General features: G+C 49.2%; 1 protein-coding gene across 2 annotated transcripts in view; it reads right to left on the bottom strand.

Annotated features, from left to right (window-relative positions):
* Positions 1-13,463, bottom strand: part of Mmp24 (matrix metallopeptidase 24) — a 45,232-nt gene extending 31,769 nt beyond the window's left edge. Inside the window, exon 1 of one of the 2 annotated variants that reach the window (XM_075962683.1) lies at positions 13,131-13,463. In XM_075962683.1, coding sequence (XP_075818798.1) covers positions 13,131-13,295 — 165 coding nt within the window. In that variant the 5' untranslated portion in view covers positions 13,296-13,463. The remainder of the gene's footprint in view (positions 1-13,130) is intronic. The other variant, XM_075962682.1, reaches the window with a different exon arrangement.
* Positions 13,464-17,472: the final 4,009 nt, after the last annotated feature.

Here is a 17,472-nt window from a genome sequence, read left to right as displayed (position 1 = left end):
CCAGACAAGCCGGGCGGTGGTGGCGCACGCCTTTAATCCCAGCACTTGGGAGGCAGAGGCAGGTGGATCTCTGTGAGTTCGAGACCAGCCTGGTCTACAAGAGCTAGTTCCAGGACAGGCTCCAAAACCACAGAGAAACCCTGTCTCGAAAAAACAAAAAACAAAAACAAAAACAAACAAACAAACAAAAACAAAAAAAGGACCAGACAGTCAGGTATCTGATTTGGAACTCTGAACTCGAATGAGGAAGAGAAAATTAGAGACTGTGATCAAAGAATCTGGGGTCCTGGAAGGTAGGGTGCTCTGTCAGTAAAGTGCAAGCAGGGGGACCCGAATTAGATTCCTAGAACCCAAGTGCAGATGCTGGGGGTAGTGAGGCGTGCTTCTATAATCCCAGTGAGGGAGGCAGACCCAGGCAGGTCTCCAGCGCTCTGTGACCAGCCAGCCTGGCACCAGGCTAGAGAGAAACTCTGCCTCAAAAAACAAAATAGATCGCTTCTGAGGAACAATAGCCTAAGCTGGCCTTTGACCTCTATGGGCATATATGTACACATGCATACATGCTCACACACACATGCTTGTGCGCACACACACACACACACACACACACACACACACACACTGTCTGGGCAATCAAGTCCATAACCTGGGCGCCAATGTGAGCTCTAGGGACAAAGCACAGGCTTCAGCATGGAGAGTGTTTCAAATCCCATCTCAGGGGTTTGTCTATGGAGCAGAGGAACAAAGTAGAACTCCCCCAAGGAAAACAAGCAAACCAGGAACCGCCCAACAAGGATGTGTGAGAGATATTCAGGGAGGAGGAGAGGGGCTTCAAGGAGAACGAGACGTCAGGAAGGAGAGCTGTCCTGTGGATACAGAGTGCAGAAGGAGAGATTGCAGGACCCAGATCTTGACTCTAGAAGGAACAACTTTTGACAGGTGGAGATGATCTAATTACAGTCACAGTCATAGATGTTATTATCTGAGGGACGACTCTGCGCTTGGCATTGTGCTCAACACCAAGGAGGTAGCACCATGAGGGAGGGATGGTGGCTCCCAATTGCAGATGAGAAACCTGAGGTTTAGACAGATTGAATGATTGCCCAGAGTTATAAAACTAGTGAGCGGCAGGATTTAGGCTTCCCGTGTGGTCAGGCAGCTTCCCCCTTCCTGGGACTTTCTGCTTCTCACGCGCCAAAAGAGCTCAGATCATAGCGCACAGGGTTGTGCTGTGGCTCGTTAACTTGACAGGAGCTAGAGTCATCTGAGAAGAGGGAACTTCAGTTGAGGAAGCGCCTGCATCAAATTAGCCTGTCGGAAGTCTGGTGGCGGGGTGGACATTTTCTTGATTAACGGTTGATGTGAGAGGGCCAGCACACTGGAGGTGACGCCACCCGTGAGTGGATCATGAGTGGGCAAGAAAGCAGGCTGAGTAAGCCATGGGGGGCAAGTCAGCCAGCAACATTCCCCATGGCCTAACTCCAGGCTCCTGCCCTGACTTCCCTTCATAATGGATGGTGATCTGAGTGTGTAAGCAAAACAAACCCTTTCCTGAAGCTGCTTTTGGTCAGTGTTTATCACGGCATCAGAAACCCCAACTCAGACAGTTCCTGTGCCAGAACCCCACACCATCACTGCCTCTGGTTTCCAAACCAGAGGCCTCCTATGACCCATGATTTCTTGCTCTTCCTTACTACTCAAATCCAGTGATTTACCAAATAGCATTGGTCCTACCTCCTAAATATCAAATCAACTTGTTTCTGCCTCATTTACCCATTCAATATTTACTTTTTACTTTAAAAAGTTTGAGTATTTAGGTACATATATGTGTGTTCCTGAGTGGGTGTGTATGTGCACCCCATGTATGCAGGTGCCCACAGGGGTCAGAAAGGGAAATGGAGTTACAGGTGAGCCACCATGTGGATGCTGGGAACTGAACCTGGGTCCTCTGCAAAATCAGTAAATGCTCTAAACTTTTGAGCCATCTGTCCAGCCCCAGTGATATTTACTGAGCAACCTACTATGGAGCAGGCTCTGTGTACTAGGGCTGTAACAGAGCAAAACCCGTCAGCTGCTTCCGGTTGTCATCTAGAGGGAGAACCAGCAGTAATAAGTGTGGGGTGACGTAGGCCAAGGAGACAGAATTCTGGGCCAGCTATTCTACAGAGTGTGGTCGGGGAAGGTCCCAGACGTTTGAATAAGCGGTAGTGGAAAAGGAAAGGAGTGGGGTATGCCAATGCTAATTCAGGAGTATCGTTGGAGGGCTAGGGGAATGGCCAGTGACAGAACATGTCCCTAGCATGGATGACGCTCCAGATCTTCGGAAGCATCCTTCAGAGAGTTACAATAATTCTCTTTCCACCTGAGGGCTGGATAGGGCCCTATCTGAAGATAGTTCACTTGGGACCTACAGACTGTCATGTGCTAACTACTGCTAACTTAGCTAAGTGCCTTCGGGCAAATGACTTAGCTTCTCTCTGGGTCCTGTTCCCCATCTGGTAGAAGAGGACGATAAAAGAATCGTTAAGAGGCTTCAGTGACATGAGGCATTAGGTAAGAATGGTCTTTGAAGATGTCCACATCCAAAATTCTCAAAGCCTGTGAATGTCGTGTTGCAAAAGAGACTGTCCTTATAGGACCAAGGATCTTCCAACAGGGAGATTAGCCGGGGACACCACAGAGAGTGCCATGGAATCCCAAGAAGCCTTAGAGGAGGGAGGCAGAAGAGTCCAAGTCAGAGACGTAATAGAGAAGCACAGGGTCCCGAGCCTGGAAGCCGAAAGGCACAGGGTCTCCCTGGAGCCTGCGGAAGAATGCAGCCATGCCTATACCTTGACTTTAGTCCCATAAAACCCGTTTTGGACTTCTCATTTCCAGATCGCTTTTGTGGTGCGAGGAATTGAATTCAATCCCTTTTGTACATTGTGCAACTGAGTTATATTAGCAGCTTTCTAATTATTATTATAAATATTGAGGCGAAGTCTCACTGCATAGCTCTGGCTGGCTTGGAACTTTCTATATAGACCAGGCTGTCATCAAACTCAAGAGATCCACCTGCCTCTGCCTCCAAAGTGTTGGGATAAAAGGTGTGTGCCACCATGCCTGGCCAACAGCTAGATTATTTTATTTAACAAAATTTATGGCAACTTGTTGTAGCAACAATAGAAAACTAATACATGAACACTACGTCTTTGATTTTAACAGTGCTGTTACTGTGTTCTTGTGCCCACACTCTGCAATATGGTAACCACCACCTTTGGCCACTTCTGCTGTCCCAGCCTCTCTGGTGACCTTTCCAGGATCACCTTGGTCACTGGGTCTGTTCCCTTGAATTCCTGTCCCACTAAAACCTTTCTCCTCTAGCCTTGCAACTGAGGGCCCTTGCTGCTGGTCCCCCATGTTAGAATTACTTTTTAAAAATGTCCTACTGAATACAAAACCAGGAAATGCGATGCTCAGGGATATTGAGAAGATCATGTAATTTCACAGGCGTGTTTGCAGAAGAGAAAAATGAAATGCAGGGAGGAGAAGTCACTTATTTAAAATTGCAGAGCAAGTTGGCAGGGGGGCAGGAATGGAGCGCAGCCTCCAGCCTCCAGGGAGGGTTCTCTCTGTCGTGTTACCCCCTCCCACTCTAGAGTTCTACGGTGCCTCCAAAAGCTCTCGTTCTCTCCTTCTTCTTCAGTTCCAGCCAGTCTAAAAAGGGCCCTCAGAGTCGCCCACAACCCCCAGCTGAGTTTCTTGACAAACACCTTAAGGGTACAGCATTGCCTGTTGGCTGCCATCGGCTCTCGAGTGGGTGGTAAGTGCACTAACGGGAATTCCCGGGAGCTCTACACAGTGTCCTTGGCCCACTCCCAAGAGGCCACCACAAGCCAGACAATCACCAGGGTTGGGGAGGTGGCACATTTGGGGTTTTGGGTCAGCACTGGGATGTCCGTTTTCTAATTCTGGGAAGGCCTCTGACCAAGGCCAGGAGTGTGGCCACACTCTCATTCACTCTGAGGAGGGAGGAGGCCTGGTCTTCCTTACTCTTCCCATTGCCTTCAGGTTCCCTCTGCTTCCTGATGAGTTTAAGAACAGGGAGAGAGGAGACAAAGACTAGTGGTTAGGGTTGTTTCCTTAGTGGGAAAACGGTTGTACTAGACAACCTCTAGCTAGTATGTGAGTCTCCATGTGCGTTCAGGGGTTGGGTGTGGAGTCCACCCTCTAGTTCCTTGTTGCCAGCTGCAAAGTCTAAGCCCAGATCTCAACAGGCTTCAACCCCTTTCTTGTCACCCTTCTCCAGACTCCAATGCTCCAGCTCTGATTGCTCTACCATGTTGCCTGAACACATCCTGCAGGCCAAGCCTTGTTTCCATAACAGAATGCCACACTCACTTGTATTCTGGCCATGTCCTGATGAACCATTAACTATGCTACAAAATGTGCGTTGCATGTGGGAGGCAACCTGTCCCCGGTTAGGTGGACTCAGTCTGCGCTCGCAGTGACATCATCACATCCCTCAGAGTCTGTCTCACGCTATGGCATTAACAAGGCCGTACACGCCTGTCGTCCCCACTCAACTCTTGCTTGTGAGCTTACAGTCTGGCATTGAGAGATAGATACGGAAGTACTAAACACATCATTGCCACGGTGATAAGTGGAATGAGAGGCCAGGACCAGGGGCCTTGAAAGTGCTCATCAGAGAGAGCCCCTGTGATGTCAGGGGTGCTCTCCCCAGGTGTAAAACGTCTCAGATGAGACCGGTGAACCAATAGACAAGGCTAAGTGAAAGCTGAAAAAAGAGAACCTTTCAGGAAAGAAATTATTCTGTTCAACTTCTTTTTTTCTTTACTTTTTCTTTTCTTTTTTTTTTCTCTTTTGTTTGTTTTTTGTTTTTTTCCAGACAGGGTTTCTCTGTAGCTATGAAGCCTGTCTTGGAACTAGCTCTTGAAAACCAGGTTGGCCTTGAACTCACAGAGATCCACTTGCCTCTGCCTCCCAAGTGCTGGGATTAGCCGGGCGGTGGTGGTGCACGCCTTTAATCCCAGCACTTGGGAGGCAGAGGCAGGCGGATCTCTGTGAGTTCGAGACCAGCCTGGTCTACAAGAGCTAGTTCCAGGACATGCTCCAAAACCACAGAGAAACCCTGTCTCGAAGAACAAACAACAAAAACAACAAAACAAAACAAAAAACAAAATCAAAAAAACCCCAAGTGCTGGGATTAAAGGCGTGCGCGCTATCACCGCCCCGCTCTGCTCAGTTTCTGAAAGGGAAGGAGTCTGTAGACTAGAAAAGTAGAAAGTGTACCAAGGTGGCTGGAGTCTAGCAACCACTGAAGAGAGTCGGTGGAAGAAAAGGAAGCGTGAGGGGGAGCATTAGGCCACACAGGGCCTCAGGCCACGCTGACTGTACTTTCTACCTCTGTGTGTGTCTGAAAGTTTTCCATAATGAAAATTAGTAGCAGTTGGGGCTGGAGAGATGGCTCAGTGGTTAAGAGCGCCAGAAGACCCAAGCTCAATTCTCAGCATCCACATGACTGCTCACAACTGTCTCTAACTCCAGCCCCAGGGAATATAGTGCCCTCTTCTGACTACTGTGGGCACTGGGTGCCTGTGGTATACAGAGTCATCCATGCAGGCAATACATAGGAAATAAACATAAATAAATCTTTGAAAAAATTAGTAGCTGTTTAGTGGTAATGGGTTAGCCATTGTCTTAGAAGTCATTTGAGCAAGAGGAGGGTGGAAACAATGTGCTCTGATTGGAGTGCATTAAACATTTCATTATTGCTAAAGAGTTTAAGCATTCAGAAAGATATAAAAAATGTAAAACAGACATCAGGAAATTATCGTCCAGAAATGCAACGAACTGTTTACTGTTTTCATATCTGCTCACGCCTCACCATGAGCACATGGGGAAGAGGTCGGCAGGGATGACAGGTTTCCCAAGCCTTGTTTGTAGGATAGCGTGGAACAGGCTATACTTTGTGCTGTATTGGTTTTACTTATTAAAAATGTATTTAGCAATTTTTATTATTTCTCCTTTCCACCCTCACCCCTCTGTGTGCGTGTGCGTGCATGCATGCAAGCACGCACGCACGCACACACACACACACACACACACACACACACCATGGTACAGGTGTGGCCATCACAGGACAACTTTGTGGCATTCTCTTTTGACTTTTGTGTAAGTTCTGAGGATCACACTCACGTCCTTAAGCGTGCGTCATCAGACAGCACAGTCCTTTACCCGCCCAACCATCTCGCCAGCCTGTTGGGGGAGGTTGTGGGGGGACCGGGTCTTCATAGTCCAGGCTGGCCTCAAACTACATGAAGATGACTTAGAACTTCTTGATCCTTCTGCCTCCACTTCTCAAGTGCTGGGATTTCAGGTGTGTGCCACACCATGGAGACTACGTGGTGACAGGGACAGGACCCGGGGCTTCATGCATACCACATGAACACTCTACCAACTATGACACACACCCCGCCCCTGTATTGGCTTTATGCACAGATCTCATAGAGGTTTTTGTTTTGTTTTGTTTGAGAAAGGGTTTAACTATGTAACCCCTGCTGGCCTGGGACTTGCTATGAAGAGAGATCTGCCTGTCTCTGCCTCTCAAGTGAGGTTTAAAGGTGTGTGCCACTATACACAGCTAGAGCCATATAGATTCATTTTTCAAACATCCCCTGACTCCTTCAGAAAGGATTAGAAGTGGGCAAGGGGCTGCCCAGGCGGGGAGGCTTTAAAGTTAAATAAGAAGCTTAGGCTAAGATAGCGGTGTAGAGAAGTAGATGCAGAATGTCCGTGTGTACAGGTACCGCCTGGGGCTGGTGGGGAGAGAAAAGGCAAGAGAACTCTCATGCTCTGGAAACACTAACTGCTTGTGTGCACCACTGAGTTGAAAAAGTATTCATCGCCAGCAAAAGTTGAATAACAATGTCTGTTTTTCTCCACCTTTTTAGAACTATATGCATAACCTTTCATAAAATGTCATCTATTTATGTGCTTATGGGTACGTCGATACCCAAGCCCCTCCCCCAACACACACATTTACTACGCATGACTTTGCTATTGTTGTACATATTATTAAAGCATAGATCAAAGTTGATTTTTGAAAAATCTTGCGCTGTAAGACTTATCAGAACTTGAGTGAAATGAGTCCTGGAGTCCAGGGAAAGAATGATTGGCTCTAAAACCTCTGTGCAGGGCTGAGGAATAGCTCAGGGTACATCATAACATGCACCAAGCCTGAGGCCCTGGGTTCGAACTCTAGCATTGCACACAAACAAATGAAAAAGCAAAACCCCTCAGCAATGGTGGAGGCAGGGCCAGAGTTCATAGCTCTAGTCATATGCCGTTCCCTGCCACTGGCCCTCAGGCCTAAGTCCCGTTAAGTAAGTGTGCATACAACTCTTGGAACTACTACCAGCACTCAGAGAGCAGCTCAGGGGCAAGTGCATCCGGGCCCCTCAGCCTCCTCACAGCCTCCAAACAGGCCACTTCTCCACTCTGCCTTTAATGAGGCCCCTTGGCCTCTGGGCGAAAGCCAATCTTACCTTCTGCTCAGTTTCCCTTCCCAGCCTCATCTCCTTCCACTCTGACTGGAAACAAGCGAGTAACTCTATGCCCCAGATATATCCAGTTCTCCAGTGTTTCCTAAACATGCCACGAACTCAGGGAAAGCCATGGTTCCCGGTTTTCTCTGGCTGGATTGCTGGCCCACCACTCTCCTCTCTTTTCCTCCATCTGATTTCATCTCAGTTGCCATTTCTCCTGAAGCATCCTTTGACTGCTCCGAGCTCAGCTGGGCCATCTCATGCCCTCCCTTCTTAGGGCTTGACTATGCCTGATTTTTTGCCTCTAGTACAAAGCTGAGTGTTATCCCAGCACTGGAGAGGCTGAGGCTCTGAGTTCAAGAGCAATCTGGGCTCCGCAGCAAGGCCCTTTCTCAAAAATAAGATATATAAATACACACACACACACACACACACACACACACACACACACTGTATTCTTCAAGAGAACTGCTGAATACTTGGGTACCAAGTATTGTCCGAAGAATATGGTTGGGGAACTCAGACAAGAAGAGTAAAAGAATTTCTCAGCTTAGGTGTTTGACACAGTGCTGGGCACGGGGTGGGGGTGGGGTGAGGGTGGAAATGATGGTTTTAGTTGTTTCCTCATTAGGGGTTCACACAGTTCTATATTATCTACAAGGCTAAGCGATTCCTACCACGAGTTTCTTGATACAATTCAGGTTTACTTCCAGCAGTATAATTTACTGATTTTCAAACTATCACCTTTCAAGGTCTGGTGTGGGACAAGTGGAAAATGGCGGCCTCAGTAATCACGGGCCGGGGCAGTTTGGTGCACGGGGAAGATGGGGGCAAGTGCTGAGCACAAGGACAGAGACTCCAGCTCTGGTCTCCACCTTGTTTGTTAGCTGTGGGCGGGTCCCTGGAGAAGCTGACAGGAAGCCCTGTCATCTCTCTGAGCCACTGTTTACTCATCCATGAAGTGAGCACGGCTTTCTTGGCTACGTCATGAGGCCATTGCCAGGATCACACATATGTGACAGGGACTGGAAAGTTTGATGCTCCTTACACATCCAGAGGCTGTTAGGACACCAGGAAAATCCGCAGTAACACAAGAAGGCATAGGACAGAGAGAACGTCTAATGGCCTCTCTTTCCCCAGACAAGAGCGGGATGTATCGGAGGCTACAGTGATATTGAAAGCATGGGGGACCTGGGAATTTGTCAGTGCTTCCTCACAGGGCTATCTCAGCCCGACTCATCCAGGGCTCTTCACTTCCTTGACTGCAGGCGCTAACCAGAGAGAGCTCTCCATTCTCTCAGAGCACATCACTCAAAACCAGCCTCCTGGGCAGGACTCCATTACATCCTGAGTCTCGGAGTCACGCTTACTCATGTGGCCTGCGCTCAGTGGCTTAAAATTTTTGTCTACTCTGATTTTTCTCAAATCATACCTAGGAAGGACAAACACGTAGATGGAGATTCTCCCCAGCTTGCACTAAGACACAGGGATGCTTAAAATAAAGCAAAGGCAAGGATCCAATTAGAGACTTGGTAGCAACCCTCCCTCACCCCACAATCAAAGTACAAAAGAAACACTCAAGAAAGCGAAAGCAAAAACAGATTGAATCTTTTTTTTCCTCTTCTTGCCTTGGTAATGAAAGACCAGAGATATGAAATCAAAAGTCGAAGACTGTAAAGAAAAACACTTTCAATTTAGAAGCCAGGAGGCCAGGGACCAGTTCTGGTCTGAATCATTGGCAATCAAAGTTTGTGTCCTTGAACCCTTCATTTAAGACAATTGAAGGAGTAAGATCGGCGGTGTGTTTACTTGGTGATTGCTACGGTGACGGCACCTCTCTCAGTCCCTCTTCCCTGTAGGTCACCATTATTGGATGACATTCCACCTAAGAAGGTGTGAGAGAACTCAAGGGTGAGTTCTGACACTACTGCTTACTACTACAGGAGTAGACTCCAGGTCCAGGCCAGGAAGTCACACGATGCATTCCTCCAAGAAGATCTTTATTTGTGAGTGCGCATGTGAGTATGTATGTGTGGTACCTCTCTCTCTCTCTCTCTTTTTCTGTGTGTGTGCATGAGTATTGTGTGTATGGTACCTCTGTGTGTGTGTGTTTGTGTGTGCATGAGTATTGTGTGTATGGTACCTCTGTGTGTGTGCGTGCGCGTGTGTGTTAGATGTGCTTGTGAGTATGTGTGTGTGGTACTTCTCTGTGTGTGTGTGTGATGTGCAAGTGAATATGTGTGTGTGGTACTTCTCTCTGTGTGTGTTAGATGTGCTTGTGAGTATGTGTGTGTGGTACCTCTGTGTGTGTGTGTGTGATGTGCATGTGAGTATGTGTGTGTGGTACTTCTCTCTGTGTGTGTTAGATGTGCAAGTGAGTATGTGTGTGTGGTACCCCTCCTCTCTCTGTGTTAGATGTGCACGTGGAAGCCATGGATAAATCTCAGGCGTTGTTCCTCATGAGCCATCCATCTTGTCTTTGTTTTTTGTATTTGTTTTTTCCTTTGAGACAGGGTCTCTCCGTGGAACCTGAGGCTCACCAATTAGCATAGGCAGACTATTGAGCCCCAGGGACCCTGTTTTCTCCTCCCCAGAGTTGGGGTAACAAATGAGTGCTCCCCCAGGCTTTCTACACGGGTGCTGGAGTTCGAACTCGGGTCTCATGCTTGCACAGCAAGCACTGTACCAGCTAAGTGCTCCCTCTATTCCCCAGAAAAGGTGTTTAAAGGGACCTTGAAACCCATGTGCTATAGGTGCCTATTTCAATATAACCCTTGAACATAAAGAACACAGTACTTAATGGTAAATATTTAAGATTGATGATTGTGTTAGATTTTGGTTGGGAAGAAGCTTGACCAAGATCCACAATCTTTTTCTTCTCAAACAATGTGTAAGTATTTTCAAAAATTAAATGACACACTGGCTGGGGATGTTCCCCTAAATGTTCCCCTGAGAGTAATAAATGATGCTGGGAGGAGGGAGGGGGTTTCCTAGAGAGGCCGTTGTGAGCCAAATCCTTCAGGAAAGATTTCTGACGAATGGGTGGAGGTACAGCAGTGAACAGCACGTGACCACGTCCAGGGAACCCTGGCAGCCTGTCTTAGGGTAAACAAGAGGCAAGCTTATCTGGAGTCAGGATGCATTATCTATGAAGGGTGGGAAAGATGGCTTGCTAATGGGGAGATAGGGAGGGGCTGGACTCCAAGGGCCTCAAGAGGAGTGAGCAACATTATCTGTGGGCTGGAAAGCAATGACATTTCTATACATTTCCAGTCATGTCACCCACTAGTGAAGGGGTAGTTAGGTGCAAATTATCTCCATGATTTCTAAAAGTTTTCGATAGATGTTTTAAATGGTCCGGAACAGCCATGTTCTCATCAACGCCTGAGAACACACTTAGGGATAGGAAAGACCAGACGGGAACAGCCAGTCACGGCTCAGAACGGAAGGGGATAAGGAGCGCAAGGGGCCCCAAGCGACCACGCTGGGACCTGTCTGACTTAATTTTTTATAAGTGATTCAGAAAAAGTAGAGCAAAGAGAAAACTCCAGGACTGAAGCACTTATTAAACCCTTTCAGGCAGGGAAATGCTATGCCAAGGGGGGAAGCAGAGCAAAATGGCAGCTGGACATCCGTGTGGAGAACTGCGAGTCGATGCGGTCAGGTAGAAATAACCCCCACACGGTGCTGTGCTCCAGGCTAGACCAGGTGCTTTGTGCATCGCTTCCCGAAGGCGGTGGCCTGATGTGTGTAGATCAGAACATCTGACAAAAGGACGAGAGGCAACAGGACCCGAAATCAAAGCAGAAATTACCCTGTCTCTATGAAAGGATGCCACATCTGGAGACAGCGGTCAGGTTGAGAGTGAACTCCTCCTGATAGCCACAGAGAACAGCAAACGTGACCCGGGATAAATGGGACTGTTCTCGGAGGTGGCTCACCTTGATGGGAGAGCTTAAGTTGAACACTGACAAGGGTGTGAGAGAGGAAGAATTGAAGCCTGTAAGGCCGGGAAGGATAAGCACCAAGTAAACATAACCTTCTCTTCAAATCCTGACACATCTAAGCAAACTGTCTTCTCTTAATGTGCAAAATGCCACAGGCAGAAGAAGGGCTCCGACTTGAGCTCATTCAGCCTCATCTCTCAGAGATGATGACAGTCGAGAAGATGGATGAAAGTCACAAGACCTCCAGGGACCAAGGTCAGCTAAGAGCACACACACCCTAATCTCCAGGATGGGGGCTCTTCTGGCTCACCCTGCTCACATTCAGGAAGTCTGGAAGAATCTTACTTTTGCTCCAGTGGAAACCCATGAATCATGATGTGTGGCAGAGTTAAACCCACAAACAAACTAGAGAAAGTTTTCATTGAAACTCAGGTAACAATTATAAACACTTAGGAGGCCAACTATCAGCTGGGGCAAAGAATTCTTTAACACATTCTAATTTTTTAAAAAATACATCATCTTTGGAGAGTCTGAAAAAATCTAGAGCTTCTCTCTAAGAAAAACCATACATTTTTCACATAGAAACACAAATTAGCAGAAAATTTCAGAGAATTTATGATCCCTGGAGTCTCTTGCCCCGTTAAAAAAATTGCTGTTCTGGCAGATTCTTCTTAACAGAATGCCTGCTTAACCACTCCTCTCAGGATAATTCAGGCTACCACTAATTTCCTCCAGCAACGTTAACTCTATTTCAACATTATTTATTAGAAGTTGGGAGAGAGCAGAGAAATTAGTGCGACTGCTCCCGACCCCATGTGATATAATGTCCTGGCTTAAACAAGACCAGAAGAGCCAACTCACTAGTTCTGTGACCTTGGGCAAATTACTTAAACCCTCAGGGTCTGTATCCTCATCTGTAAAATGGGGACAGGTGCTACAGCTAGCTCACAAAATACATACCTGGATGAAATGAGCTAATTCCTGTCAAATGTAGCGCGAAGCCTGGCCCATAGTGCACGACTATTATTATGCGTGTATCCATGCAGGCATTATGCATGCATCCGTCCAATCCCCTCTTGGAGCTCCGACTTCACATGCCAGTGATGAGCAGCTCACCGCCTTCTGGGCTGGCTGAGCACCTCCAATTGTTACAAACTTCCTGCATTGGGCCGAAATGTGCTTTCTTGCAACCCCCCATCCCCACTGTCAGTTGGCCTCAGTTCTGCCTAGTGGGGCCATGCCGATCTAGTCTATCCCGACGGCCCTCCAGTCACCAAGACAGCGATCCGGTCGGTCCTCGCCCTCCTCCCTCTCCCTTCTCCAGCTCCAACATCCTCGGCTTCTTCTCCAGCCCACAACACACTGGCTGCGCTTACTATTTACTCCGAGGCGTTGTACGGTTTCCCTCACTCACAGCCTTGCAGGCCACACGCCCCGGCGCCACCGCGGCCATCCCGACCCTCCGCTCCGCCCCCGCCCGCCGCCCCTGTCCGCGGTGCTGAACAGAACCCGGCCCGCGGGCCCCGCCCGGCTCTAGTGCTGACCCGGCGCCAGCCCCCCACCCCCAAAGAGGCCCGGCCGGTGCCGCCCCCCAACCCCCACCCGGCACCCCGGCCCCGGCCCCGCGCTCGCCCACCTGCCCGGCGAAGGGCGCGTCCGCCCCGGCCGGCTTCCCGGCCCCCGCCGCCGCCGCGAGGCAGCAGAGCGCGGGCAGCAGTGGCAGCAGCCGCCCCGGGGCCCGCCAGGCGCTAGAGCGCGCGGCCTGGACCGGCGCAGCGCAGCCGCCCCGGCTCCTCGGCATCCCGGCGGCGGGGGCCCAGCCGCCCGGCTGCGATGGCGGCGGCGGCGGCGGCGGCTCCGGCCGGGTCCTCCTGCTGCAGCCGCTGCGGAGCAGCCGAGTCACGGCGCCGCGGACGCGCGCCCGGCCCGCCTGCCTTCGCCGCCGCCGCCGCCGCCTCGGCCGCCGCGCGCCCCCGCCTCCGCGCGCCCCGCCCCGGCGAGGGGCGGCCGGGGGCGCGGGGGCAGCGCCCGAGCGGGACCTGCGGGCGGCGGCGGCGGGGCTGCGGGAGGCGCTAGCTCGAGGCGCCAGGTGCAAAGAGGGCAACCCCGAGGGAGGGCGAAGAGGCCAGATAAATAATGCTGGCCCTGGGGTGGCCCGGCCGGGCCTGGGGTCTGCAGCCCTTGGCTAGCCCTGGAGAAGGGCTGAGGAGCGACCCTGGAGAAGAAAGGGCTGGGGAGACAATCTGGGTTGAAAAGAAAGAGCCAAAGAAATGCTTGGCATCGGAGAAGGGGGTCTCAGGGACTTTCCTCGAGGAATGGTGCTGAGAAGCTGAAAGAACAGACCTGGGCAGTGCTTAAATGGGGTTGGGGGACAACCCTGGGAAGCTCTCTCCTTTGAGGGAGCATCTCCCATTCCCTATGTGTCCCACATTGATGGATCACCTCCTACACCTGGTACCCTGGGCTACTGGGGCTACGAAAGCAAAAAGGAAGACCCATGAGCGGAGGTGTATATTGCAGAGGGTCACACCTAGTAAGAAAATGTAAGCACGGAAAAACGGGGCACTACCTATCGAGTATCAGAAAAGATTCTTGGGGTTCAGGCTCAAGGGGGCCTGAGAAAAGTTACGTGGAAGGAGGTGAGGCTTTAGCAAGGCCCTGAAGGAAAGGCGAGGAGTGGAGGGTACAGAATGGGGTCGGGGCAGTTTCTGTGGAGTACCTGTGGGTCCCTGTAGCGTTCCTACAGAGAACTGCCAGGAAGAGAGAGATGTCAGGTGGTGAGTGCTGGGATTGTTACTCTGGGCTCTTCCCATATGGAGGGGGTGACTAGAGGTTTTCCTGAGCAGGATAATGTATAAATTATGGTGGATTGGTAGTTTAAAGGTATGGAGCAAGTGTGTTAGGAACAGACCTCCTTCCAAGCATTGGTTCATCTCACTTTTGTAAGATGTTGTACTTGCTGCTGTATACAGCTGCTCCTTGGCATTTAATAAATGTCTCGTGTTAGTCCCCTCCCAAGGTAAAGAATGGCAAAAAGATTGGGAGAGAACTTCAGTAGTCCCCCACAAAAGGGCACAGGCCACAGCAATAGTTTACTGAACGCCTACTACACACCAGGCACTGAGTTGAATTGTAGGAATTGTATGTATCTCCCCAGTCCTCGCAGACAAGCCCCGTGAAACAGGTTGTTATTGTAAACCAATTTAGGATAAAGAGGATGCTCTGAATGAGTTTGCCAGACATATATGATTCATAAGCGTGCAGCTGGAGCTACCTGGTCTCAAAACACACTTTGTTTGCTAGGATGGCAGGGGATAGGGCATGGCAAAGGGCATCGGCAGAGGAGGAGGGAAAAGAGTGTGGGGAGATGGCCAATGCAGAAGATGAACGGCGGTGTCGGCACAGGACTGGAGTCCTCATGAGGAGGACTAGCTTGGGGAGGTGACAAGGAGCTGGGAGTCAGGGTTCTAGAGACTGGTGTGGGATGGGCATAGGAACGAGTTGAGAAGAAGGGATGTTTTGTTACCTTTCAGGTAAGTGTGGCAGGTGACGCTGGAGGAGGGGAGCAGAGAAGAGCAAAGGTCGGAGGCCCCATCTGAAGACATACAGAAGAGTCTATACAAGAGTCCGGAGTGATAAAAAAAAAAGACTGAAATAGGGCTGGGTTTGGGGGAGATGGCTCAACAGACAAAGTGTTTGCCATACAAGCATGAGACCTGAGTTCAGACCCATTGCATCTGTGTAAAAAGTCGGTCGTGTGTCTGCAACCTCAGCACGGGGACTGTGGGGGCATAGAAAGAGGTAGATCGCAGGCCCATCCACCAGCCAGTCTAGCTAAAATAGTGAGTGCTAGCGAGGGACCCTGTCTCAGAATAAATAAACAAAGTGGAGATGTGATTGGGGGAGACATCTTGATGTCAATCTCTGCCAGTCAAGGTGCCCGTATGAGAAAGTGCAGCCTCCTCCACACATTTACCCTATACACCCACGCCCTCCCAAAGAGCTAAACATCAGGATCTCAACCGAGGCGTGGGGAAAGGAGGAGGGTTTCCAAGAGAGAGGAGGAGTTGGCAGTTTTAGGAGTGCAAGGAGGTTGAAGACTGGTGAATAGCAACTTACAACCTAGGGAGGAGATAGAAAGAAAGAAAAAAACACAAGGTTATGTAAGTTATGGCAGAGAGGAAACCAAAGCATTGCAGAAACACTGAAGGAAGAGAATGAATTGCTCATGTTGGGAAGGTTTGGGAGGACTGTGTTCCAGGAGAAAATGAAACACCCAGGGAAGGAAAGGGGCCGACTTCCTTTGTTTAAGACAAATGCCCATGAACTGCTGCTACTGATGATCCCAAACTGAATGTTCTGCGTGATGAAGGGGTGAAGAGTGGGAATGGCAGTGGATCAACGGCAAGAAGCCAAATGGGAGCGAAAGGATGCAGGCTGGAGAGATGGCTCAGTGGCTGAAAGCGCCTGTGCTGTTCTTACAGGGGACCAGGGCTTGGTTTCCAGCGTTCCCGTTAGGTGGCTCACAACCGCCTATAATTTCAGTTCAGGGGTGCGGGCGTACGGGAGAGCCTCTGTTTTCTGTGGGCACTTGTACTCCCGTGCACCTACACATAGGAGCAGACAAATGATTTAAAGTAGACTAGGTCTTAAATTAGAACAGAAGAGCAAATGGGTGCATACGATGGGTCCCTAAGATGGTCTCATTAGCAAGAGCAAGGTAGAGCTATAGCAAAGATGGTACACAAACCAGAGCTGGCTTAGAAGGCTCCGGAGTAATCGCTTATGTATTCACTGGAACGCTTGACTTCTCAGGCTCTCACAACCAAGGCAGATATGGGATAAAGAAAAGGTAACTTCATTTCAAGCCTGATGCCTGGATTCAAGCCCCAGCCAGGTGGCTGATTTCAGTGTGCCTTAGGGCAAGTCACCTCATCTTCTGAGCCTTGTGTTCCTTCTTTGTAAAATGAGACTGGTGTCGTGTCTGTCGCAACGCTCCTCCCCCACCTGCCTGTCACCTATACTTTATAAATAAAAGACCACATAATGGTTCAGATTCACTTTATGATCAATGTGGTCAACTAAGTGTTGGGGAAAATTTTGAAATGGTTGATTTTTTTTTCCTTGAGCCAGGGTCACGTGTAGCCCAGCCTGGCCTCAATTTCACTATGTAGTTAGGATGATCTTCATTTCCTCAGAGTACTAGGATTACAGGTTTGCACTCCTGTATCAGGTTTAGATAGTGCTAGGGATCGAACCCAGGACTTTGTGCTTGTTAGGCAAGCGTTCTACCAACTGAGCCATATCCTCTGAACAATAATTTTTTTTTTAGACTAGGTCTTTCTATGTATATCTGCATGACCTGGAACTCACTATGTGAATCAGTCTGGTCTTGAACTCACAGAGATCTGCCTGCCTCTTCCTCCAAAGTGCTAAGATTAAAGGCATGGGCCACCATGCCCAATGTAACCTTTAAAAATAATCAACTTAGTATGTACTTATTGTACAAGATATGATTTTATTATAAGATTTTGTGTGTGTAATGCTCTTGATCACATCATATTTCCTTCTCTGAAATCTGGATTCTTATGCAGAAATACTGTTTTCTGTTGCTACAGGGAGAGAAGACCCTTATGTGGATGTCCTTCTGTATATCTGTTGATTTTATTGGCTAATGAATTTGTTTTGGCTTAGCACAGTAAAGTCAAGCGGAAAATCTGAACAGAGATATAGAGAGAAAGCAGGTGGAGTCAAGGAGACACCGTGTAGCTGCTGAAGGAGACAGATGCTGCAACCTTACTGGTAGGCCAGTCTCATGGAGATACATAGATGAATACTTTAAGACATAAGGGAGAGCTAAGAATACACCTAAGCTATTAGCCAAACAATGTTGTAATTAATATAGTTTCTGTGAGATTATTTGGGTCTGCATGGCCGGAAAACGAATGAGCAGTCTTCGTTTACAAGACCCCTCTCCT

Source organism: Microtus pennsylvanicus, chromosome 2, assembly GCF_037038515.1.
Source record: "Microtus pennsylvanicus isolate mMicPen1 chromosome 2, mMicPen1.hap1, whole genome shotgun sequence".
NCBI lineage: Eukaryota > Metazoa > Chordata > Mammalia > Rodentia > Cricetidae > Microtus > Microtus pennsylvanicus.
Note: the sequence above shows the minus strand (reverse complement) of the source record. Positions and strands in the feature narration are given on the sequence as shown.